This window comes from Oncorhynchus tshawytscha, linkage group LG03 (assembly GCF_018296145.1).
Source record: "Oncorhynchus tshawytscha isolate Ot180627B linkage group LG03, Otsh_v2.0, whole genome shotgun sequence".
Taxonomy (NCBI): Eukaryota; Metazoa; Chordata; class Actinopteri; order Salmoniformes; family Salmonidae; genus Oncorhynchus; species Oncorhynchus tshawytscha.
This window is the reverse complement of record NC_056431.1, coordinates 46,163,646-46,188,020: the sequence shown is the minus strand read 5'-3', so window position 1 is coordinate 46,188,020 and position 24,375 is coordinate 46,163,646. Positions and strand designations below refer to the sequence as shown.

Below are 24,375 nucleotides of genomic sequence, written 5' to 3'. Positions count from 1 at the left end.
CAAATCAGGTAAACAAAATCATAAAAACACATGGGCAATTGATGAAGGATAACCTTAGCGCCACGGTCTATTAAAAGCTCTGGAACGTCACCCAAGGTAATTAGGAAACCATATGTAATTTGGGCAAACTATCACCTCATTCAAAGATGTTAGTTGCTCCTTTTACCTTTTACCGGTCTCAGAACTACTATTCTGCTTCTCAAACAGATTCTACAGTGTGCCGGGTCAACTGTTCAAATCAAATCAAATTGTACTGGTCACATAGACATGGTCAGCAGATGTTAATGCAAGTGTAGCGAAATGCTTGTTTCAATGGTTAACTTAAGGATCAACTGCCTTTTTTTCAATTTTTGCCTAAAATGACATACACAAATCTAACTGCCTGTAGCTCAGGCCCTGAAGCAAGGATATGCATATTCTCGGTACCATTTGAAAGGTAAGATTTTTACATTTGTGGAAATGTTAAAGGGATGTAGGAGAATATAACACATTAGATCTGGTAAAAGACAATACAAAGAAGAAACCAACTGTTTAAAAAAAAAATGTACCATCATCTTTGAAATGTATCTTTGAAATACAAGAGAAAGGCCATGATGTATTATTCCAGCCGAGGTTCAAATTAGATTTTGTCCACTAGATGGCAGCAGTGTATGCGCAAAGTTTTAGACTGATCCAATGAACCATTGCATTTCTGTTCAAAATGTTGTATCAAGACTGCTCAAATATGCCTTATGTGCTTACTAATAACTTTTCATGTTCAAAACTGTGCACTCTCCTCAAACAATAGCATGGTATTCTTTCACTGTAATAGCTACTGTAAATTGGACAGTGCAGTTAGATGAACAAGAATTTAAGGTTTTTGCCAATATCAGATATGTCTATGTCCTGGGAAATGTTCTTGTTACTTACAACCTCATGCTAATTGCATTAGCCTACGTTAGCTCAAATGTCCCGCTGGTGACCCACCAATCCTGATTTTAATTTTTTATTAAATAGGGGCATTCAGGGGAATCAGACACCACTTTATTATCTCTGGCCTCTTCCTCTTGTATCAGTAAACTCCCCAGCAGAACCCCTGCTGCAGCCCCTATAGTAGTCCCTGTGGCTGCACTTAGTGGTGCCCTCACAGAGCCAGCCATGGCCCCAACCACTGCCCCCAGTACTGCTGCCCCAATCTTCAACCATGGTGCTTCTCTCTGTTCATCTCCAACTCTCTGCTCTCGTCCTGCTGTGTCCCTCTGCCTCTCACCATCCTTCTGTGACAACATCTGTGTCTTTCTCAAATGTATATGTTGAGTCTCTGTAAAAGAGAGTGCATGCATTATGATTTAGCATGAACAACAACCATATTTTACTTTATTTAACTACATTTATAGCTAAATGAGATCTGATATAGAGGCAGTTAACGCACTCACTTAGATAAGAGTTGTCCACCATGTCCGCGGGTGCTGTAGATTCCACTCTGTGCAGTTGTATTCGATCCTCCTTAATCTTCACATGGTTGACCATGTCTTCTCTCACTTTATTCTGCTGCTTAAGCTCCGCTACATCTCTCTCTAGCATTGGTATCTCCACCTCTTTCATTTCATACCTTTGTTTATTATCTTGTAACTCCTTCTGTATCTCAACAATCATGGCATTCAACTCCTCTTCTCTTTCAGACTTTCTCTTTTCCAGGTTTTCTATCCTGTCTCTCAGTTCTTTACTTTCTCTTTCATGCTTTCTCTCCATCTGATCCAATGCTCTGTCTTTCTCCACACACATTTGTTTGAGGGATTCCTTCTCTCTTTCATACTCCAAATGTCTGTCTTCTATCTCCTTTTCTCTCATTGTGTTTCTCTGCTCCATCTCTTTCAACATTCCATCTTTCTCCTCATATCGCTTATCTATTTCCTCTACTTTCCTCTCTTCCTCTTCAATCATCCTTTTAAGCTTGTCATTCTCCCTCTCTTCCTCCTCTAGTCTTCCCCCAATCTCCTCAGAGCTTTTTGTCAACTTCTTTTTGCTCTCCCTGAGCTCCCAGTACATTTTGAGCCAGTGTTCACCATCGTTTCCCATCACTGTCTCCTCAATTTTCTCCAGAAGTTCTGTGACCTGAGGGCCTCCAGCCGGGCTTGTGTTATCAAAGACATGGTACCTGTTGCTACATTTATCGACAAGCCACTGAAGGGCAGGCCATCTCTCGATGTGAAGTTCGATGGCTGTGTCGCCAAGCTTGTCTCCCCAGGTGAACAACACTATAGCATGACTCCAGACTGACCGACCAATCAGATTCAGTTTTTCTTCTGCTCTTGACCTGTCTGTCCCTGTGAATGTTTCGTCACAGCGTACGACCACGAGGACAGCGTGCGGCTCGGGAGCACAAAGTGATGCACCTTGGGTAATCTCAATTCTTACTACTTCAGGACTGTCCTCAGTGCAGTATCGCCCATGCCACCCGGGTGTGTCCACCACTGTGACTTGTCTTACGGTGATGTCACCCTGTCTTTTCACACTGTGTGAAGTCGTGTGTCCAACCTCAAAGGTTTTCTTACCCAGGATGCTATTTCCAGATGAGCTCTTCCCAACCAATCGAGGTCCCACTATCATGATTCTCTGTTCAGCTTCAGATAGTTGGTGGGACTTACCTAAATGGGAGATATTTATTTTAGATTACAATCTATTTGCATGATTTCAGATATGGTACCAAACCAATTTAAATGTAAGGGTAAAGTTTTGGGGAAATCATTTGGTAAAAAAATATATATATATATACAGTATATATTTTGAATTCTTCCGATCCTCACCCCTGAGCAGAGATCTGAGTGTTTCCCTCTGTCTCTGTACCTTCATCCGTCTCAAACTCGCCCTCTCCTCCTCTGCCATCCTCTTAACTTCAATTGCCATTGAAAACTTCTCATTCATGACAACATAAGCAGGACCACCTGCCACCATTTCATCTATCTTCCTCAGCAGCTCTGGGACCTGAGTGACATCATCACCCCATGTGTTGGCCCTAGTGTTTAAAGCATGGTACCTATGCCCACACTTCTCCACCATCTCCTGGAGAAACCCATGTCTCGCTATGTGTTCCTCTAGTGACATTCCCCTGAGTTTCTCACATTGGGTAAACACTACCATCATGTGTCTCCAGAGTATGTGGTTGAGAAGCTTGAGGGGGCCCTCTACTGTCCATTCCCTGCCTTTGCGTGAGTTCAAAGGGATGACCATGAGGAAGGCATGGGGACCTGGTTGACACATGGATATGCTGGCTTCTATGTTATGGTGGACAAGGAGAGGGTCCTGCACAGAGTACTGGATGCATCTGTCTGATGTGTTGACCACAGTGACCTGCCGGCCATCCACTAGACTCTGTCGCCTCACACACATCTCCACGCCCCTCCTGGTGTCAAACAGCTTCCTGTCCAGGATGGTGTTTCCTGTTTGACTCTTATCCAGCCAATCCCTCCCCAGGAGGATGACTCTCAGCTTAGGGAGAGTACGCTGGTCCCCTATTAGAGAGAAGAGTACATGTTTTATAAAATATAACAGACTTGAATTTAGGCATTACAGTATTAACAAATTTCCAATATATGACCAACATTTTAGCTAGAATCAACATAACATGTGACTATTGATGACGAGGCCTATGTACTGTAAATAAAATGTGAGAAAACTATAAGCAATGCACTGAAAAGGTAGATATAACTCAGTAACTGACCATTCTGTCTCTTTGCTCTGGAAGCCATTTAGTACCTCTTTCTCTCTCTTTCTCCCTTTGTTGGACTTCCCTGAAGTTTACTCATTGAACCCTAATATCCTTTCCAATATCTTTCGTTTTGACATGCTGGTCAACAGTCAAAGTCCAGTTTTATCCTGACTGTAATGTAACTCCACCCACATTGCTGAGAAATGACATTTCAGTTCAGTAAAGATAACACATCTTCATGAAGCAAATTACATTGACTGACAGACACAGTTATATAGGTAGTCAGTTGTGGATCTAATGATTTCTGTCATGTCATTGAACACCAAATGTCAGAAAATTATCCATACAAAAGTGCTAATCTAACATCAAGTAATGTTTAGAATGGTGTGCCATAAAAAAGCATTTATCCGCTTCGTCAAAAAGCTTTTATTATTCAGATTCAAATTCAGAGTGAATGTAACAGCTGTTCCACTGCCAGGCTGTACAATAATCCCTTAGTGAGCATTAACTGATTGCAAACCATGCAAAAAGTAATAGGGCCTTGGCTACAGTTAAGAAATCCTGATTAATTACTGTCATTCTCGAAAAATACTTAACAAGCTCTCTCCTAGAGATAGTATTGCAAGACTTCCTGGAGTCATTGATGACTTTTAAGCTGAAATAATAAAGGGCTGAATTTGCAATCCAGTGTACAGTATTTTCTTCCGATACAGTTGAAGACTGTACTGAAGAGACCCACTCCCTTCAACCTGCTTGTGCAAGAGATCTATTATTGTTTGTGTTTTCCCATCTCCTTAGTGAAAACACCATTTAGACATTATAGTATCAGCGTAAGATTTGATAGTTGACTCTCAGCTTGTCATTCAAACGGTCTGTTATTGCCAAAGCATGTGAGCAAAGGTTCTAAATACAATTAAAATTTCAGTCAATACAACATATTCATAATTTACATTATGTAAATTGTATATTTCTATTATATACAGCTCCTCAGAGTTTGGAACACACATAGTCCAAGTCTATGGTAGGACTTGCATATAAACCATGGTTATTTGAAACACATGGGTGTTTCAATGTGATATGGCTTTGTGAAGCGTGTGACTAATACCGTGCCTTGCCAAAGTCTTCAGACTTGGATTTCTTCACATTTTATTGTGTTACAATGTGTGATCAAAATAGATTGAATTGCATTTTTTTTAAATAAACAATCTACAAAAACTAATATGTAATGTCAAAGCGGAAGAATATACTGTATATATTTTTTTGGGGGGCGGGGGGATTTTACCCCCAATGTTGTGATTTCCAACGGGCTTGGGAGAGGCGAAGGTCGAGTCATGCGGCCCCCTTGGCCAAACCCTCCCCTAACCCGGACGACACTGGGCCAATTGTGCACCGTCCATTGTGACTCCCGGTCACAGCTGGTTGCAGTGACGCCACAAGCACTGATACTGCGCCACTTGGGAGGCCCTAGATTATATATATATATATATAAGATAAATTAAATAATCAGAACTAAAGGGTAAAGTCTACAAAACGTACTCCATGTCATTGACATAAAAACTTGAATTGTTGCAACTCATTGTGTTGCTGTCCGCCGGTGGCTAGCTAACCAGCTAGCTAAAATTGTCCCTTTCCTAAATTAGACACGACTGGAGATGGGGATTTGGACTTGTGGTTTTACTTAATTCTCCGTACTGGCCAATGATTATAACGGCAAATCTGATCCTACCATTAATTCATACATTGTTGTGCCTGGCCTGAGAGGATCTAAATTATATGTAGTTAGATGTAGAAGGCTAATGTTAACTAGATAACATTTCCCACGAATTGAAGTTATGCCACAAAACAATGAGATATTTCACCGGATGTATAAATGTGAAGCATCCGCCTGGCGTTTCCACTCACTACCACATATGATAGTGAGAGGGAGCGCAGTGGCTGGCAGTGGTAGAAGATGGAAAGAGATGGATTTTGGCAGACGTTCTGCAAATTTTCTAATCGATTAAACATTTGATCTAAATTAAATGTTATGTTCCCAGAACTAGAATATGTTACAAACATAGTGGACTAAGTTTTGTAGACTTTACCCTTTGCCAAAGTTGTAAAAAATTGGGTCGTTCAGAAGGAGTGTTAAAGCGAATTGGGTAATTGCACACGCGCACGTCAGAGTAGGCGTTCCCTAACGGAAATAGGCACGTGTGCTAGCGCGTGCTTGGCTCTGCCCACTATAACTCGTTTGTTCTTTTTTGAAAGGACAAGATGTGGTCTATCTTGGTTTAGTTATAAACATATTTGGTTAGGCTAGCGAACAAGCATTTTAGCCAGGAAGCCTAGGACAACAAACATGTAAAGCGTGTACTGTATGACAAAATGATAAACGCTATTGACAAAACCTTTTTTTTTCTACCAGTAAGGTGAGTCAACATGTTTTTCTACATGCACACAGAAATCAGACAGCCACATTATATTTAGCTTACGTTGACTGGACTAAATTATTGTGTAGATTTTAGTTGCCACTGTATTAGACCAAGCAGAGGTGATTTGATTATGTTTAAATGTTAAAGTTGAAATGGTGATGGAATAGTGGAGGCAGCTCATGTTTTCTTTGTAACTTGCGGTAACTCTGTGGTTCTAAGTCTAGTTGTTTAGTGGTCCGAAAATGTCGGAAACTTACTTGGCCATGCAACGGTTTGTTACTGTACATGCACTATGCATTGTGGACTTCACTGGACAGAGGTTGCTATCTGGTTTTGTGATAAAAACAAAGGTGTGGTTGAATTTATTTGGGTTTTGTCACGGTCGCAAGGCATATGAATTAACAGGTTATAGAACAAACAACGCAATTATCACAACACATTTTACCCATGCACCGCTACGGAGTTAGAGTTGGATTTTTCCAATAAAAACTTTCCAGTGTTAGAAAATGTCAAATAACATTAAAACTTCTCTGTATTTGCCCTGGAAATATATACATACAGCTGGGCAACATTCCAAACACTTAAAAGACACTCTAACCCCTCTGCCATCAAATGTATTTATATAGCCCTTCCTACATCAGCTGATATTTGGGACAGATATCAAATGGGACAGCAAGGAGTCATCATGCCAGGTAGTCCTGAGGCATGGTCATAGGGCTCAGGTCCTCCGAGAGAGAAAGAAAGAGAGAATTAGAGAGAGCATACTTAAATTCACACAGGACCGGATAAGACAGGAGAAGTACTCCAGATATAACAAACTGACCCTAGCCCCCCGACACATAAACTACTGCAGCATAAATACTGGAGGCTGAGACAGGAGGGGTCAGGAGACACTGTGGCCCCATCTGATGATACCAGGGCCAAACAGGAAGGATATAACTCCACCCACTTTGCCAAAGAACAGCCCCCACACCACTAGAGGGATATTTTCAACCACCAACTTACCATCCTGAGACAAGGCCGAGTATAGCCCACAAAGATCTCTGCCACGGCACAACCCAAGGGCAGGGCGCCAACCCAGACAGGAAGATCACATCGGTGACTCAACCCACTCAAGTGACACACCCCTCTTAGGGATGGCATAAAAGAGCACCAGTAAGCCAGTGACTCAGCCCCTGTAATAGGGTTAGAGGCAGAGAATCGCATTGGAAAGAGGGGAACCGGCCAGGCAGAGACAGCAAGGGCGGTTCGTTGCTCCAGAGCCTTTCCTTCACCTTCCCACTCCTGGGCCAGACTACACTCAATCATATGACCCACTGAAGAGATGAGTCTTCAGTAAAGAATTAAAGGTTGAGACCGAGTTTGCGTCTCTCACATGGGTAGGCAGACCATTCCATAAAAATGGCGCTCTATAGGAGAAAGCCCTGCCTCCATCGGTTTGCTTAGAAATTCTAGGAACAGCTGGCTAACAGCCTGCTGCCTGGCCTGCACCCTATTTCATTGTGGAGTTAGAGCCCTGTCTATGTTGGTAGATAAGAAAAGAGCACCCAGCCAGCTAGGATGGAGTCCTTCACTCCTCAGCAGGCCAGGCTTGGTCCTGCTTGTGGGTGAGTCCCAGAAAGAGGGCCAATTATCTACAAATGCTATCATTTGGGATGGGCAGAAAGTTTTCAACCAGCAATTGAGTTGAGACTCTGCTGTAGAGCTCATCACTCCCCCTAACTGGAAGGGGGCCAGAGACAATTACTCGATTGCTGACACATCTTTCTAGCTGATTTACACGCTGAAGCTATGTTGCACATCCATCAAATGAAGTGGATACTTCTGATGATGTCTGACGAGTTGCAGGGCTAGGGAGGAAGGAATCATTTTTAAATGGACCGCCCGGAAATTAAATGGACCGCCTGGAAATTTGTCACTCGATCATCCCGTGATGTTTGTGTTTTCAGCTACTGGTAGCTTGTGGGTGCTTTGTTTGCGCTACGTCAATCATGATTGTATGTCTACTTATATTAACTATATAATTATTAATATATACCTACTGTATGATAGCTAGCAAATGAATTAGCAAACTAACATTAGTGTGAATAAGAAAAAAATATTTCTACAATTTCCAGAAGCTAACCAAACAAAAAGTAAATCGATTTTATGACACGTGTTTGTGCATTAGTAGCACAATTTCTAACTTATTTACATTTGTTTTTAGTTACACTTTTGTATGTTGACTACATATTGATGTTTTGGAAGACTTTTCTTAGCTGGTGTACAATCATCGCAAATTTAATTATGGGGCGTTTCAGGCCCCGAAGTGGACATAATTGTACACTTGCAAACTCCATTAGAAATGAGGGCTGAGGGGCTACCGTTGCAAACTCCCCTGCTAATAATTTGGACCGACAAGAAATATGGCCGTGGGGATTCACCCAAGGGCCGAGGGCTGTGTACTTTGATTTTCGAAACGCAACCCTGAACTGATAGATATTTGAAGGAGAGGTTGGACTGCGACAGTGTCTGATGGGTATTGTAGTTTGGAATTATGGGAAGGACACTGGAGATGAGCTCAATCGTTTGCCCCACAACTCCTAAACTACTGCAGACTGCAGCCTGGACGTAACATAGTAAATGTAAATCCGGGACATGCAAATGAGTATTATACCTTACATTTGGTATGGTTACATAAGAGAGAAGGTTACTTAACTCAAAAATGAAAGTAGGGTGGTTGGTCAGGCATATCAAGTTAATGTCTTGCAACCCAGAGGTTACATGCTCGAATCTCATCACGGACAACCTTAGCATTTTAGATCATTAGAAACTTTTCAACTACTTGCTACTTATATCTTCTTTGCTACTACTTAATGTTAGCTGACCCTAACCTTAACCCTTTAATCTAACTCCTAACCATAACCTTAACTCTAACCCCTAGGCTAGCGAACATTAACCACCTAGATAACCTAGCTAACATTAGCCATAACAAATTGTAATTCGTAACATAAAATACGAAATGGATGATGGACATCCACAAAGTAGTACAATACAAAGTTTAACACATCATACAAGTTTTATTTAACTAGGCAAGTCAGTTAAGAACAAATTCTTATCATCCATCAGTATCATGCTGTGGGGTTGTTTTTCAGTGGCAGGGACTGGGAGACTAGTCAGGATCGAGGGAAAGATGAGCGGAGCAAGGGATAGGGAGATCCTTGATGAAAACCTGCTCCAGAGCGCTCAGGACCTCAGACGGGCAAAAGGTTCACCTTCCAACAGGAAGAATCGCAGAATGGTGAACTTACCTAAACGACGGAGAGTTTTGACTGTGTGATATTAGATTGCTTCTTGTGTAAATATTTTCTGTCTGGATTTTCATGATTTGTATGTAAGCACACAGCCATGAAAACACAGGAGTGGCTTCGGGACAAGTCTCTGCATGTCCTTGAGTGGCCCAGCCAGAGCCAGGACTTGAACCTGATCAAACATCTCTGGAGAGACCTGTAAATAGCTGTGCAGTGACACTCCCCATCCAACCTGACAGAGCTTGAGAGGGTTTGCAGAGAAGAATGGGAGAAACTCAAATACAGTGCCAAGCTTGTAGCGTCATACCCAAGAAAACTCATATTTAAGTTTATATATCTTTTTTTTTAATTGCAAACATTTCCAAAAACCTGCTTTTGCGTTGCCATTTCAGTGTTGTGTGAAAAAAATTTTTTTGAATCCCTTTTATAATAAGGCTGTAATGTAACAAAATGTTCTGTCATTCTTTGAAGGATATTATCTAGCAAGCTTAGCAACTTTGCTCATTTGACTTTTGTTTGACTACTGTTACAAAGTTTTTATGATTCAACAAAGCTATACTCGGGATGTGTTCTGCACTGCCTGTGCGCACTCTGTTGAGATACTGCTACTGCTACTGCCTACTGCTGAAATGCGCTGAATGCTGCAACAAGTATTAGACGTTCATTCATGTTTCTCATACGAACAAAAAGTTGTTCCAAATGTCAAATTTTGAAGTGTTTAAGGTTAGGTTTAGTCATCAACTCAAATATTAAGGGTATGTATTAGCTCAGAATGGTTAAGGTTTGGGATAGGCTTAAAACAAAATATGCAACCTTTTACACCAGAAGCAGATGCTTAAGCCCATCCACAACACCCCAGCAAAACCGAAACCTACTTGAAGGTAACATCCCTCACTGTTGCCCCTAGTGGCTGGTTTCTACATCTCCCGGTGTCCTCAGACATGGATGGACGTAATTAATTGAGGAACATGATAACACTCTGAATTTATAAACAGCCTGTTTCAAAATTCACAACAATGTCATTGGCGATCAAATATATACTCATTACTAAATATCAGTTTAATTTGATCTGAAATCATTACATAGTGACGCAGCCAAGTCAACAAGGTGGCTCAGCGCTCTCTTATTTGGGGAGAACCCTGGCATAGAGACCATATCTTTGTTTTAAACGCTTTAAATGGTCACTGGATAAATATGAATTATTCCCTGTACTAAAACTTGGTAGATTTTGGGGAAAAGATTCATTCCTAGCTGTAATTTAGATCTGAACAATACATTTCTATTTTGCATCAATTATTGTGAAAGATGTATTCAATGAACCTTTGATCACAGAAATTATGGCAATTAGATTTTCAGTATATTTGATGGGTATTGCAAGTGTATTGCCTAATGTGAAAACAGTGTAATGTACTGCAATTTACTGTACAGCATTTTTTCTAATGGATTAACTGGTTGTTAAAATGACTAAATTGAGAAGTGTTTGCTGATTTAAATGTTTGCATGGTATTTCACAGTAAACTTATATTTTGGATAATAGGTTGTTGTGTGGTAAAATACGTCTCCAAACCAAATTAATGCATAAAAAGGTTTCGATTGTGACTTTCTGCATTAAGTGTTACCAGTTTGGAGTTTTGTACTAAGAGTTTAAAAAACTCACTTTATGCTTGTGAAAATAGCACCAAAGTGATTTGATGTTTTTTTTTAAACATCTATATTTTCCATAGAGGTCATGGTTTCTTCATTCAAGCTTGATATGTTAAATGGCCATTTCAATCATCCATATTGTGTCAACATTTCAATTTTCATAATTTCTGCTGTATCTATAACAGGATATCCTAACAACATATTGAAAGAGAAATGTGACTTTTGTTCTTTCTAGTTGCAAGTTCCTGTTTTACAGAAAATGTGCTCCTTCACATTCAGGGTAAGCTCTTTCAGTAATTCTTCACGCTGAACCTAAAAATGTTTTCTGCATACTTATTTTCAAGAGGGAATAAAAAACATAAGTCATTTATTGTAAAAACAAGTAAAGCATGGTCCTGATGTTTTATTATAGGGTCTTGTGTAGAATGATAGTTCCTGTCCGACTTTACAATAAGGTAACATTATTTTTTGTTGTTGTTCCCCTTGTCTTGTAGTTGGTGGATGGTGGTCTCATGTTTCTGCTCCTCAGTTTGACTAGGATTTCTGCCCAGAGAGAAATGTCCTTAAACCCCACTACAATAGGTCATTACACAGGTATAGCATCTTCTTCAGATTTCACACATTTCTACATCCCATTATTACAATGTATAGTGAATATATTGTACCTTGAACAATAGACCTCTTTTCCTTCACATGCAACTTAATCGGGTAATGTATGTTTATGTTTTGTCAGAGTCCCCATGTCAACTATTTGACAAGTATGAAACTACTGTGACAGAGGGAGAGGCCCTTAGTTTGCCAGCCTACTATGACCTGAGTGAGTTGGTTTGGGCCAGCGTGACTGAGTTTACCTGGTACAGAAACAGAACCCAAGAGCTCCCGTCCTCTGAGGAAGAGCGTGTGCATCATCATGGACCGGTGCTCTTCTTCCTCCCGCTTTTAATCAACGACTCTGATCAGTACTACACCTACTGGTAATACAACAACTGTGTGTGTGTGTTTAGGGGTTACATTGGTAATTGAGAGCGAGGGAGCCCTGTTTGGGAGGGTGAGGGTTGAGTCTAGGGTTAGTGTTGAACCTGGATGTGTACATAGGGCTAGGGTAGGCATGCACATTTACAAAGAACAACCCTTAGGGTCCCTTCTCATGCATGAACGTTGAATAAAATTATGTTCGAACTTACTCAAAAACATTTGCTCTCTACAGCCTAAAAGGGTTCTTCGGCTGGCCCCCAGTTAGAACCCTGTTGGTTACCTTTTGGATAACTGTTACACTGTATATGCTTATGTTCCAGGAGAAAGGCAGCAGACACCTGCCTAATTTTTGTGACAGAGGTGATTGTTGTCAAAGCCCAACCGTTTGGTCATTCAGTCCTGTTTAACGATATCTCAGAGTCAGCAGACAACATTGCTATCCCATGTCCTGACACCGTGGAAAAACTATGCCAGGATGGAAAAGAGAACTTAGCCTGGTATAAGGTACTGAACATGACCGGAATGCTAACACAAACCTCAAGTCTACAAAACTATTCAACATTGGTTCTCAACTCCTGTCCTAAAGCTCCTAAGGGTGGCACCTGCTCTTAATGAGTGGAATCAGGTGTGTTACTGCTATTTCAGCAAAGATGTATGTCAAATTGTTTGTCTTTAATTTCAGAATTTCAGTCTCATTCCAAACGAGTCTGAGAGAAATCTGTGGGTGTATGGCGCCTCCAAAGCAGACGAGGGCATCTATACGTGTGTGTGCACGTGGGAGCACAATGGGACGGTTCTCAAAACTTCTGCATCCAGGAGACTAAAGATCCAAGGTATGTAGGTTGTGACTTGATGACCGCTCTGTCAATCCTCTCAGCAGTTTATTTATTTGATTTTAGCTTTGCTGAAACCTCATCCAAGATGGCAGCAGGGTCAGCAAACAGGGAGAAACTAGGCTACATTACAGCAGGTTATTAGGCTACACTAGGTACATTAGCCTCCATTTATATCAAACAAACAGAATCAAAAACATCAAAAGTGACCCTCATATCACATGTGGTCTTTGTGGCAGCAACAATCATCAATAACAACGTTTTGAATGTATCCAAAAGTATCTTTCTGACTAAACTGTGTTTTGTCTCCTTCAGCTCCCTCTGCCTCGCATCCTCCTCAGATCAACCTGCCGACAAACGGAAGCACAGAGACCACTGACCTGTGTAGGGATCAAAGCTGGCTCAAATACTTGTGTTGTGCTTGATTTGGTTTGCCCGGTATATCTCTCTGTCTTCATAGTATCTCTTGTTCTTCATAGACACCACAAAGAAGTTGAGGTGTGAGGCGTTTTGTGGGCAGAACATTGAAGACAACTGTCATGTGTGGTGGGAGATAAATGGAGTGAAAGTGCGCTCGCAGCAAGGCTACTCGGTGAACACCACCAGGTAGGTACACACATACACACACACACACACACTTATGGATTCATGCATACACACAAGCACACACACACTTGATTTTATTTTTGAGAACAAGGTTACAGAATTACCACATTTCCTTGAAAGCAAGACCCCAGATTCACCGTTGAGAATTCGCTGTGTGAATGTTTTGTGTGTATGTGTTACTGTAGCGAGGTGGAGGTATCTTCAATGCGGAGTATCTTCACAGCTATCCTGACCATAAACACAGTGACTATGAGGGACCTCCAGTCAAAGTTCACATGTGTTGCAATGAACGACCAGAAATGGAATTATGTAGTAGTTACTCTCAAGCTAAGAGGTTAGTGCACACACTCTTAAACAAATATCACATAGACATACAGTTGAAGTTGGAAGTTTACATACACTTTGGTTAGAGTCATTAAAACTAGGTTTTCAACCACTCCACAAATTACATCACTCCACGTTCATCTGTACAAACAATAGTATGCAAGTATAAACACCATGGGACCACGAAGCCGTCATACCGCTCAGGAAGGAGACGTTTTCTGTTTCCTAGAGATGAATGTAATTTGGTGCGAGAAGTGCAAATCAATCCCAGAACAACAGCAAAGGACCTTGTGAAGATTCTGGAGGAAACAGTAACAAAAGCATCTGTATCCACAGTAAAACGAGTCCTATAGAAGCCACTGCTCCAAAACCGCCATAAAAAAGCCATACTACAGTTAACAACTGCACATGGGGAGAAAGATTGTACTTTTTGGAGAAATGTCCTCTGGTCTGATGAAACAAAAATAGAACTGTTTGGCCATAATGACCACCGTTATGTTTGGAGGAAAAAGGGGGAGGCTTGCAAGCCGAAGAACACCATCCCAACTGTGAAGTACGGGGGTGGCAGCATCATGTTGTGGGGGTGCTTTGCTGCAGGAGGGACTGGTGCACTTCACAAACTAGATGGCATCATGAGGGAGGGAAAATGATGTGGATATATTGAAGCAAGATATCAGTCAGGAAGTTAAAGCTTGGTTGCAAATGGGTCTTCCAAATGGACATTGACCCCATGCATACTTACAAAGTTGTGGCAAAATTACTTAATGACAACAAAGTCAAGGTATTGGAGTGGCCATCACAATCCTATTGAAAATCTGGGCAGAACTGAAAAAGTGAGTGCGAGCAAGGAGGCCAACAAACCTGACTCAGTTAGACCAGCTCTGTCAGGAGGAATGGGCCAAAATTCACCCAGCTTATTGTGGGAAGCTTGTGGAAGGCTACCCAAAACAGTTGTCCCAAGTTAAACAATTTAAAGACAATGCTGACCCACTAGGAATGTGATGAAAGCTGAAATAGGTCATTCTCTCTACTATTATTCTGACATTTCACATTCTTAAAATAAAGTGGTGATCCTAAGACAGTGAATTTTTACAAGGATTAAATGTCAGGAATTGTGAAACTGAGTTTAAATGTATTTGGCTAAGGTGTATGTAAACTTCCGACTTCAACTGTATATGTCACACAGATACACAAAATCACACATGCAAACTCTGTAACTTTCTTGGTGTTGTGTTCTCCCTGTCCCCCCCAACAGGGTTTATGTTTATGGGTCTATGTGTGGTGCTACTGCTCTTCTTCTTGCTAGCTGCTGTGGCTGTTAAAGTCTTTGACATCGATCTGGCGCTGCTCTTCCGTGGAGTTTTCAAATGCTGTGGTCGATCTGAGGGTAAGAACATCTAGCCACCCACTGAAGTGTAATGATGCTATTTCACAAAGATTTTTCATTGTACAGAAATGCTTATTCAGCCTACATGATCTATATAGTATTGGATACCATATAAACATATTACTACATTTAGTTCTTAGTCACCACACTGAAGCATGGCCGACTGATTGTGCAGTGCAGTTGTCTGCAGTAGGCCCTTCTCAACAGGTCCCGGCGGGGGCAATCCCACTGCAAGTGTAGAAGTAATGAGCAAATTTATATTAAAATAACGAAATTTCAGTTCAACTAGAATTTAATCAAATCTCTACAATCTACTCCTTTCCTGCTGAGATTTGACAGAAACCTCTTTGTCTGAGTTTTCAGATGGGAAGGTCTATGATGCTTACGTTGTCTACCAGATGGATGGCGTAGACAAGGAAAGGGAGGAGAAAGTGTATCACTTTGTGAGCAGCGTTCTGCCCACTGTCCTGGAGCAGAAGTGTGGCTTTAGACTCTTCATCCATGGCAGAGACGACTTACCTGGGAAAGGTTGGTTCTTTCAGACTGTGTCCTACCCTCTAAGAAGCAATAAACAGCACTAAAGTCAAAAGTTAACTTCTCCCTCTCTGTTCTGTTGTCCCCAGACGACATGGAGTTGGTGGAGGACTGTATGCGGCTGAGCAGGAGGCTGATTGTCATCCTGACCCCCAGCTCAAGCACATGGTCAGGCTCAGGAGGTCAAGGGTCATGTGGCCAATGGGGCTACTCGTCTTCGTTGACCACAGCGGAGGACTATGACTGTCAGGTGGGGCTCCTCCAGGCTCTGGTCCACAGTGAGATGAACGTCATCCTCATCCAGCTGGGGGACTTGGGGGAGGGTGGCTACACACACCTGCCCCCCGGCCTGCAGCACCTAGTCCGCAAGAATGCCCCCTTAATGTGGCATGAGGGAAGGCGTGGGTCGACGCTGCCCAACTCAAGCTTCTGGAAGAGGGTGCGTTACATGATGCCTTGGCCGCGCTCGACTAGTTTTGACAACCAGTTAATATGACTGTTCTATGTGAACAATCAGGTCTGAGGACTTGAAGTGCGTGTGGAGGTCTGGGTTTTCTGAAAATCCTTATTCCATTCTTAGAAATATAATTAATTATTCCAGTGCTGTGCAGCGAGATATACACAGGTTAGCTGAGAACGTCACAAAAACGATGTGTACAATGTGGCAGAAGGCCGTGTGTTGTTGTGATTCTGGATGGCTAGCAACAATGACAAACTGCCATGTGGGGAATAGTAAGTGGCTAATTTCAGCTAGTTTTATCTTGTTCTTGATTCCATGTCTTGTTTTTAGGTATTTTGACTGATGTCATTTTTATGCTAATATGGCAAAATGTGCTTGCTTACTAACCAACAACTGTAACAATGTATTTGTGAGAGAACAAGTGTTCATTGTGTACTTTTTTTATGTTTTCAATAAACATTGGAGACTAAACATTGTTGACAACATGTTCTGTTTTGCCCCATATTTGTGTCTGTTTTGTTGCTAAACAACCAACCTGTCTATGGCAGCTGCCATAGTGACATACAGTTGAAGTCAAGCTTCTGATAGTCTAATTGACATAATTTCAATCAATTGGAGGAGTACCTGTGGCTGTATTTCAAGGCCTATCTTCAAACTCAGTGCCTCTTTGCTTGACATCATGGGAAAATGCAAAGAAATCAGCCAAGACCTCCACAAGTCTGGTTCATCGTTGGGAGTGATTTCAAAACGCCTGAAGGTACCATGTTCATCTGTACAAACAATAGTACGCAAGTATAAACACCATGGGACCACGCAGCCGTCATACCGCTCAGGATGGAGACTTGTTCTGTCTCGTAGAGATTAATTTACTTTGGTGTGAAAAGTGCAAATCAATCCCAGAACAACAGCAAAATACTTTGTGAAGATGCTGGAGGAAACAGGTACAATAGTACATATATCCACAGTAAAACAAGTCCTATATTGACATAACCTGAAAGGCCGCTCAGCAAGGAAGAAGCCACTGCTCCAGAACCGCCATTTAAAAAAGCCAGGCTACCGTTTGCAACTGCACATGGGGACAAAGATTGTACTTTTTGGAGAAATGTCCTCTGGTCTGATAACAAAACTAGAACTGTTTGACCATAATGGCCATTGCTATGGCCCACTGATTGTGGTGGCTCTCCAGAGGGTAGTGAGGTCTGCACAACGCATCACCGGGGGCAAACTACCTGCCCTCCAGGACACCTACACCACCCGATGTTACAGGAAGGCCATAAAGATCATCAAGGACAACAACCACCCGAGCCACTGCCTGTTCACCCCGCTATCATCCAGAAGGCGAGGTCAGTACAGGAGCATCAAAGCTGGGACCGAGAGACTGAAAAACAGCTTCTATCTCACGGCCATCAGACTGTTAAACAGCCACCACTAACATTGAGTGGCTGCTGCCAACACACTGACTCAACTCCAGCCACTTTAATAATGGGAATTGATGGGAAATGATATAAAATATATCACTAGCCATTTTAAACAATGCTACCTAATATAATGTTTACATACCCTACATTATTCATCTCATATGTATACGTATATACTGTACTCTATATCATCTACTGCATCTTTATGTAATGCATGTATCACTAGCCACTTTAACTATGCCACTTTGTTTACATACTCATCTCATATGTATATACTGTACTCGATACCATCTACTGCATCTTGCCTATGCCGCTCTGTACCATCACTCATTCATATATCTTTATGTACATATTCTTTATCCCCTTACACTTGTGTGTATAAGACAGTAGTTTTGGAATTGTTAGTTAGATTACTTGTTGGATATTACTGCATTGTCGGAACTAGAAGCACAAGCATTTCGCTACACTCGCATTAACATCTGCTAACCATGTGTATGTGACAAATAAAATTTGATTTGATTTTGATTTGATTTATGTTTGGAGGGAAAAGGGGGAGGCTTGCAAGCTGAAGAACACCATCCCAACCATAAAGCACGGGGGTGACAGCATCATGGTGTGGGGGTGCTTCGCTGCAGGAGGGACTGGTGCACTTCACAAATTAGATGGCATCATGAGGAACTAAAATTATGTGGATATATTGAAGCAACATCTCAAGATATTAGTCAGGAAGTTAAAGCTTGGTCGCAAATGGGTCTTCCAAATGGACATTGACCCCAAGCACACTTCCAAAGTTGTGGCAAAATGGCTTCAGGACAACAAAGTCAAGGTATTGGAGTGGCCATCACAAAGCCCTGACCTCAATCAAGGAATGGGCCAAAATTCACCCAATTTATTGTGGAAGGCTTCCCAAAACATTTCACCCAAGTTAAACAATTAAAAGCAATGCTACCAAATACTAATTGAGTGTATGTAAACTTCTGACCCACTGGGTATGTGATGAAAGAAATAAAAGCTTAAATAAATCAGTCTCTACTATTATTATTATCACATTCCTAAATTAAAGTGGTGATCCTAACTGACCTAAGACATGGAATTTTTACTAGGATTAAATTTTAGGAATTGTGTGAAACTGAGTTTAAATGTAGGTAAACTTCCGACTTCAACTGTATATGGCACAGATGTCCGTTTTTGTTTTTGGTCCTTATATATTCTTTAATACAGGGCCGACATACAAGTTCCGTACTTTTTTCCCCTTCTACTTGCCTCCTCCATTTTTGTGGTAAGGCTGCAATTAGTTGGCTGTAATTTTCTGTAGAGCAGACTTTTCCAAATGTCTGTGTTAGCTGCATGTGTGACAACTCCACCAGTCCTATTTATATCATTCACTAAAATTATACCTTTTTTAAACAATTCTTCAAAAACAAATGTTTTAATCAATTAGTATTTTTGAGTTTAACCACAATATTTGTTGTATTATTTGTTCTGTCTTTTCAGGTGGATTAACTAAAATTGCAACCAACTAAGGCTTGTTTAAAAAATAACTATATTTTGTAGATTATTTACTTTTCAAACAACCCAAAGTGAGCAGGTGTAATCTGAATAAAGGGGAAAAGGCCATTCTTGAACATAGGATGAGACATTCCTACCAATATTCTAGAGAACCCTTTTGGATTTAAGTATAACTTTTACATAACTGATGCCTTTAGTGAGAGGTCTAATGCTTTAATATTTAATCATTTCTGCCCTCTGAATTCATATTCGTTATATAAATAGGCCCTTTTAATTTTTTCTGGCTTGCCATTCCAAAAATAATTGAATATTTTTTGTTCATATAATTTAAAAAGCAGGTCACTAGGTGTAGGCAAAACCATAGCAAATAGGTAAACTGTGATATGACTAAAGAGTTAATCAGGGCGTTTCCATGGTAGCAAGATCTTATTTATTTTTGCTAACTTTCTATAACAATATATTGGAGTGAGAATATTTCTTTCTTTTGGGATCTGTATACCGTGTATGTCCACATCTCCGTCAGACCATTTAATTGATAAACTACACGGTAATGTAAAATGTGCATTTTTTTGTGATTCAATACTTGATATAGTAAATTATCATAATTTGGTTTTAATCCAGAGAGGATAGCAAAAGTATCTAGATCCTATATGAGGCCGTGGAGAGATTCTATATGTTGTTTTTAAATGAAATCATGAATCATCAGCGTAAAATGACACCTTAGTTTTTAAGCCACGGATTTCTAATCCCTTAATATTATTGTTTGATCTAATTTTAATAGCTAACATTTCGATGGCAATAATAAATAGATATGCCGATAGTGGACAACCTTGTTTTACTCCTCTAAATAGTTTAAAACTTTCTGAGATGTAGCCATTTTTTACAATTTTACACCTAGGGTTACTACACATAACTTTAACCCATTTTATAAGAGGTTCCCCAAAATTGAAATATTCTAGGCATTTATATATAAACTCCAGTCATACTTTATCAAAAGCCTTTTCAAAATCAGCTATGAATACCAGGCCTGGTGTCCCCGATATTTCATAGTATTCAATTGTTTCCAGTACTTGTCTTATTATCTCCAATGTGTCATCCATGTAAAAAAAACTGTCTGGTTAGGATGAATAATATATATATTTTTTTAACCTTTTATTTAACTAGGCAAGTCAGTTAAGAACAAATTCTTATTTTCAATGACGGCTAGGAACAGTGGGTATAACTGCCTGTTCAGGGGCAGAACAACAGATTTGTTCCTTATCAGCTCGGGGATTTGAACTTACAACCTTCTGGTTACTAGTCCATCACCCTAACCACTAGGCTACCCTGCCGCCCCAGGGGTGACAATACTTCTTTAATTCAGTGCCCCAAGCATTTTGCTAGCATTTTGCTAGGATTTTTGCATTACAACACTGAATTGTAAGAGGTCTCAAATGTTTTAATTGTACTAGATCTTTATATATACCACTTGGGTCCTGTTTCAGTAATAATGATATCAGACCTTCTTGTTGCATGTCTGATAATCTACCATTTATTTCCTTTGTTAATATGGACTCTTTTGATCTTTTGAAAATTCTATAGGAGTAATATACACTGCTCAAACAAATATAGGGAACACTAAAATAACACATCCTATATCTGAATGAATGAAATATTCTTATTAAATACTTTTTTCTTTACATAATTGAATGTGCTGACAAACAATCACACAAAAATTATCAATGTAAATCAAATTTATCAACCCATGGAGGTCTGGATTTGGAGTCACACTCAAAATTAAAGTGGAAAACCACACTACCGGGTGATCCAACTTTGATGTAATGTCCTTAAAACAAGTCAAAATGAGGCTCAGTAGTGTGTGTGGCCTCCACGTGCCTGTATGACCTCCCTACAATGCCTGGGCATACTCCTGATGAGGTGGCGGATGGTCTCCTGAGGGATCTCCTCCCAGACCTGGACGAAAGCATCCGCCAACTCCTGGACAGTCTGTGGTGCAACGTGGCGTTGGTGGATGGAGCGAGACATGATGTCCCAGATGTGCTCAATTGGATTCAGGTCTGGGGAACGGGCGGGCCAGTCCATAGCATCTTGCAGGAATTGCTGACACACTCCAGCCACATGAGTCTAGCATTGTCTTGCATTAGGTGGAACCCAGGGCCAACCGCACCAGCATATGGTCTCACAAGGGGTCTGTGGATCTCATCTCGGTACCTAATGGCAGTCAGGCTACCTCTGGCGGGCACATGGAGGGCTGTGCAGCCCCCCAAAGAAATGCCACCCCACACCATGACTGACCCACCGCCAAACCGGTCATGCTGGAGGATGTTGCAGGCAGCAGAACGTTCTCCACGGCGTCTCCAGACTCTGTCACATCGGTCACACGTGCTCAGTGTGAACCTGCTTTCATCTGTGAAGAGCACAGGGCGCCAGTGGCGAATTTGCCGATCTTGGTGTTCTCTGGCAAATGCCAAACGTCCTGCACAGTGTTGGGCTGTAAGCACAACCTCCACCTGTGGACGTCGGGCCCTCATACCACCCTCATGGAGTCTGTTTCTGACCGTTTCAGCAGACACATGCACATTTGTGGCCTGCTGGAAGTCATTTTGCAGGGCTCTGGCAGTGCTCCTCCTGCTCCTCCTTGCACAAAGGCGGAGGAAGCGGTCCTGCTGCTGGGTTGTTGCCCTCCTACGGCCTCCTCCACATTTCCTGATGTACTGGCCTGTCTCCTGGTAGCGCCTCCATGCTCTGGACACTACGCTGACAGACACAGCAAACCTTCTTGCCACAGCTCGCATTGATGTGCCATCCTGGATGAGCTGCACTACCTGAGCCACTTGTGTGGGTTGTAGACTCCGTCTCATGCTACCACTAGAGTGAAAGCACCGCCAGCATTCAAAAGTGACCAAAACATCAGCCAGGAAGCATAGGAACTGAGAAGTGGTCTGTGGTTATCACCTGCAGAACCACTCCTTTATTGGGGGTGTCTTGCTAATTGCCTATAATTTCCACCTGTTGTCTATTCCATTTGCACAGCAGCGTGAAATGTATTGTCAATCAGTGTTGCTTCCGAAGTGATTGACTTGGACTTACATTGTGTTGTTTAAGTGTTCCCTTATTTTTTTTAGCAGTGTATATGCCAATTATGTGATGATCTGATCGCATTCTGTCCCCTATCAACACTTTTTAAACTTTTTTTTTGGTGCCAGAGAGGTCAGGGTATTTTAAGTCTCCATATATCCACCAATTTCAATATATCCATGACATTCAAGATTTTCTTAAGTGCCTGAGGGTGACAGTTTGTAATGTGATTTCATTTCTGGTCCGTAGAGGTATTTAAAACCGTATTAAAATCTCCCACCATAATAATAGAGTCTAGTGTTGCTTGTAGAGTTGATCAATTCTTATATGTATTTTCAAAGAAGCTTGGATCATCATTATTTGGACCGTATAGGTTAATAAGGCATATCTGTTAATTGTCCAATAACATATTTAAAATAATCCATATACCTTGATGATCTGTTCGGACAATTTGCACATTTTGCTCTGGGATTTGAACTTGCAACCTTTCAGTTACTAGTCCAACACTCTAACCACTAGGCTACCCTGCCGCCTCAGGGCAGCCTACTGGTTAGCATGTGGTTTGAGTATTTTGAGTAATACATTTATCATGAACACTTACCACGCTGCGCTTTGGTCCATGCCTTCTGACGAGAGACGTGACAGAACCACCCACCACAAAAAGACCAAGCAACGTGGTCAGGAGGAATGGACGTGGGAGGACATTTGGGAAAGGATCCTGGACGTGGGAGGAGATCCTGGCCGGGAGGGATTGCCTTCCATGGGAACAGACAGAGGCAGCAAGGAGGGAGCAATTTTACAAGTGGTCACGGCTAGCACGGAAGCCGAGAGGCAGCTCCAAAAAAATGTTTTGGGGGAGCACACTGGGAGATAGGCGGAGTCAGGGTTTAGACCTGAGCCAACTCCCCGTGCTTACCATGGGGAGCGTGTTACTGGTCGGGCACCGTGTTATGAGGTGATGCGCACCATGTCTCCAGTGTGCAGTCACAGCCCGGTGCGCTATATTCCAGCTCCTCGCATTGGTCGGGCTAGAGTGGGCATCCAGCCAGGACGGATGGTGCCGGCTCAGCGCTCCTGGCCTCCAGTGCGTCTCTTCGGCCCAGGATATCCTGCGCCGGCTCTGCGCACTGTGTCTCCGGTGCGTCTGCACAGCCCAGTGCGTCCTGTGCTAGCGCCCCGCATTTGCCGGGTGAAAGTAACCATCCAGCCAGGACGAGTTGTGCCAGCTCTACGCTTGAAACCTCCAGTGCGCCTCCACGGCCCAGTGTATCCGGTGCCTGCTCCACGCACCAGGCTTCCAGTGCCTCTCCCCAGTCTGGTGAGACCTGTTCCGGTTCCACGTACCAGGCCTCCAGTATGTCTCCCCAGCCTGGTAAGCCCTGTGGCAGCTCCACACACCAGGCTTCCAGTACGTCTCCTCCTTCCAGCTTCACGTAACAAGCCTCCAGTGATGATCCATGGCACGAAGCCTGTAGTGATGATCCATGGCCCGGAGCCTGTAGTGATGATCCATGGCCCGGAGCCTGTAGTGATGATCCATGGCCCAGAGCTTCCAGTGATTTTCCATGGCCCGGAGCCTGTAGTGATGATCCATGGCCCGGAGCCTGTGGTGATGATCCATGGCCCGGAGCCTGTGGTGATGATCCATGGGCCGGAGCCTTTAGTGATGATCCATGGCACAAAGCCTCCAGTGATGATCCATGGCACAAAGCCTCCAGTGATAATCCATGGCCCGGAGCCTCCAGTGATGATCCATGGCAAGGAGCCTGCAGCGACGGTCCCCAGTCTGGAGCCTGCAGCGACGGTCCGCAGTTATACATTTATCATGAACACTTACCACGCTGCGCTTTGGTCCATGCCTTCTGACGAGAGACGTGACAATGGCGGAAATATATTTCACCCCCCCAGTCCTTTTTCCACAAACCTTCATCTAAAATTGTTGAATGAGTTTCCTGTAAACAATAGATTATTATATTCCTTCTTTTATCCAGGTAAATACTGATCGTCTTTTCTTATCTGCTAAGCCATTACAATTGTAACTGGCTATACTTATTTCACCACTTACCATAATGAGACACAACTTTCAATTCTATTTATCAAAATATATGTTTGTAAACGTACCATTAAAAAGTAACATGATGATTGAGTGTCTATATAGCTGTACCATGATATTTGCATTGCTACTAAGTAAACCTCCAATTGGTTCCCACTATTC

The 24,375-nt window shown here is 42.0% G+C and overlaps 2 protein-coding genes across 3 annotated transcripts; one reads left to right on the top strand and one right to left on the bottom strand.

Annotated features, from left to right (window-relative positions):
* Window positions 1–888: 888 nt before the first annotated feature.
* LOC112245624 (GTPase IMAP family member 8-like) lies at window positions 889–3,802 on the bottom strand. The gene is made up of 4 exons (XM_024413752.1): window positions 3,701–3,802; window positions 2,787–3,491; window positions 1,416–2,627; window positions 889–1,300 (listed from the first exon to the last, which is right to left on the bottom strand). Exons 1-4 carry the CDS (start codon window positions 3,726–3,728, stop codon window positions 978–980), a joined length of 2,268 nt encoding a protein of 755 aa, XP_024269520.1. The 5' UTR covers window positions 3,729–3,802; the 3' UTR covers window positions 889–977.
* A 2,089-nt stretch (window positions 3,803–5,891) lies between these two features.
* LOC112237318 (interleukin-1 receptor-like 1) lies at window positions 5,892–16,640 on the top strand. Of its 2 annotated transcripts, XM_024405908.2 has the most exons (12): window positions 5,892–6,099; window positions 11,272–11,316; window positions 11,531–11,630; window positions 11,770–12,010; window positions 12,332–12,515; window positions 12,694–12,844; window positions 13,160–13,228; window positions 13,324–13,450; window positions 13,636–13,784; window positions 15,030–15,161; window positions 15,525–15,689; window positions 15,785–16,640. In XM_024405908.2, the coding sequence occupies exons 2-12, from the start codon at window positions 11,296–11,298 to the stop codon at window positions 16,189–16,191; spliced, it is 1,746 nt and encodes a 581-aa protein (XP_024261676.1). In that variant the 5' UTR covers window positions 5,892–6,099; window positions 11,272–11,295; the 3' UTR covers window positions 16,192–16,640. The 2 variants fall into 2 exon arrangements, with proteins under 2 accessions (XP_024261676.1, XP_042174004.1); XM_042318070.1 differs by lacking the exon at window positions 11,272–11,316 and having other exon boundaries at window positions 5,892–6,094; window positions 11,566–11,630.
* The last annotated feature ends 7,735 nt before the right edge of the window (window positions 16,641–24,375 follow it).

Bases quoted from the DNA above. Each gene is read 5' to 3' on its own strand.
- LOC112245624 (XM_024413752.1), bottom strand. From the start codon at position 3,728: ATGGCTTCCAGAGCAAAGAGACAGAATG. The intron at 3,492-3,700 runs GTCAGTTACTGA...TCTCTCTAATAG, and splicing joins CAGAGCAAAGAGACAGAATG to GGGACCAGCGTACTCTCCCT. The intron at 2,628-2,786 runs GTGAGGATCGGA...TCTCCCATTTAG, and splicing joins ACTCAGATCTCTGCTCAGGG to GTAAGTCCCACCAACTATCT.
- LOC112237318 (XM_024405908.2), top strand. From the start codon at position 11,296: ATGTGCTCCTTCACATTCAGG. The intron at 12,845-13,159 runs GTATGTAGGTTG...TGTCTCCTTCAG, and splicing joins CAGGAGACTAAAGATCCAAG to CTCCCTCTGCCTCGCATCCT. The intron at 13,451-13,635 runs GTAGGTACACAC...GTGTTACTGTAG, and splicing joins TACTCGGTGAACACCACCAG to CGAGGTGGAGGTATCTTCAA.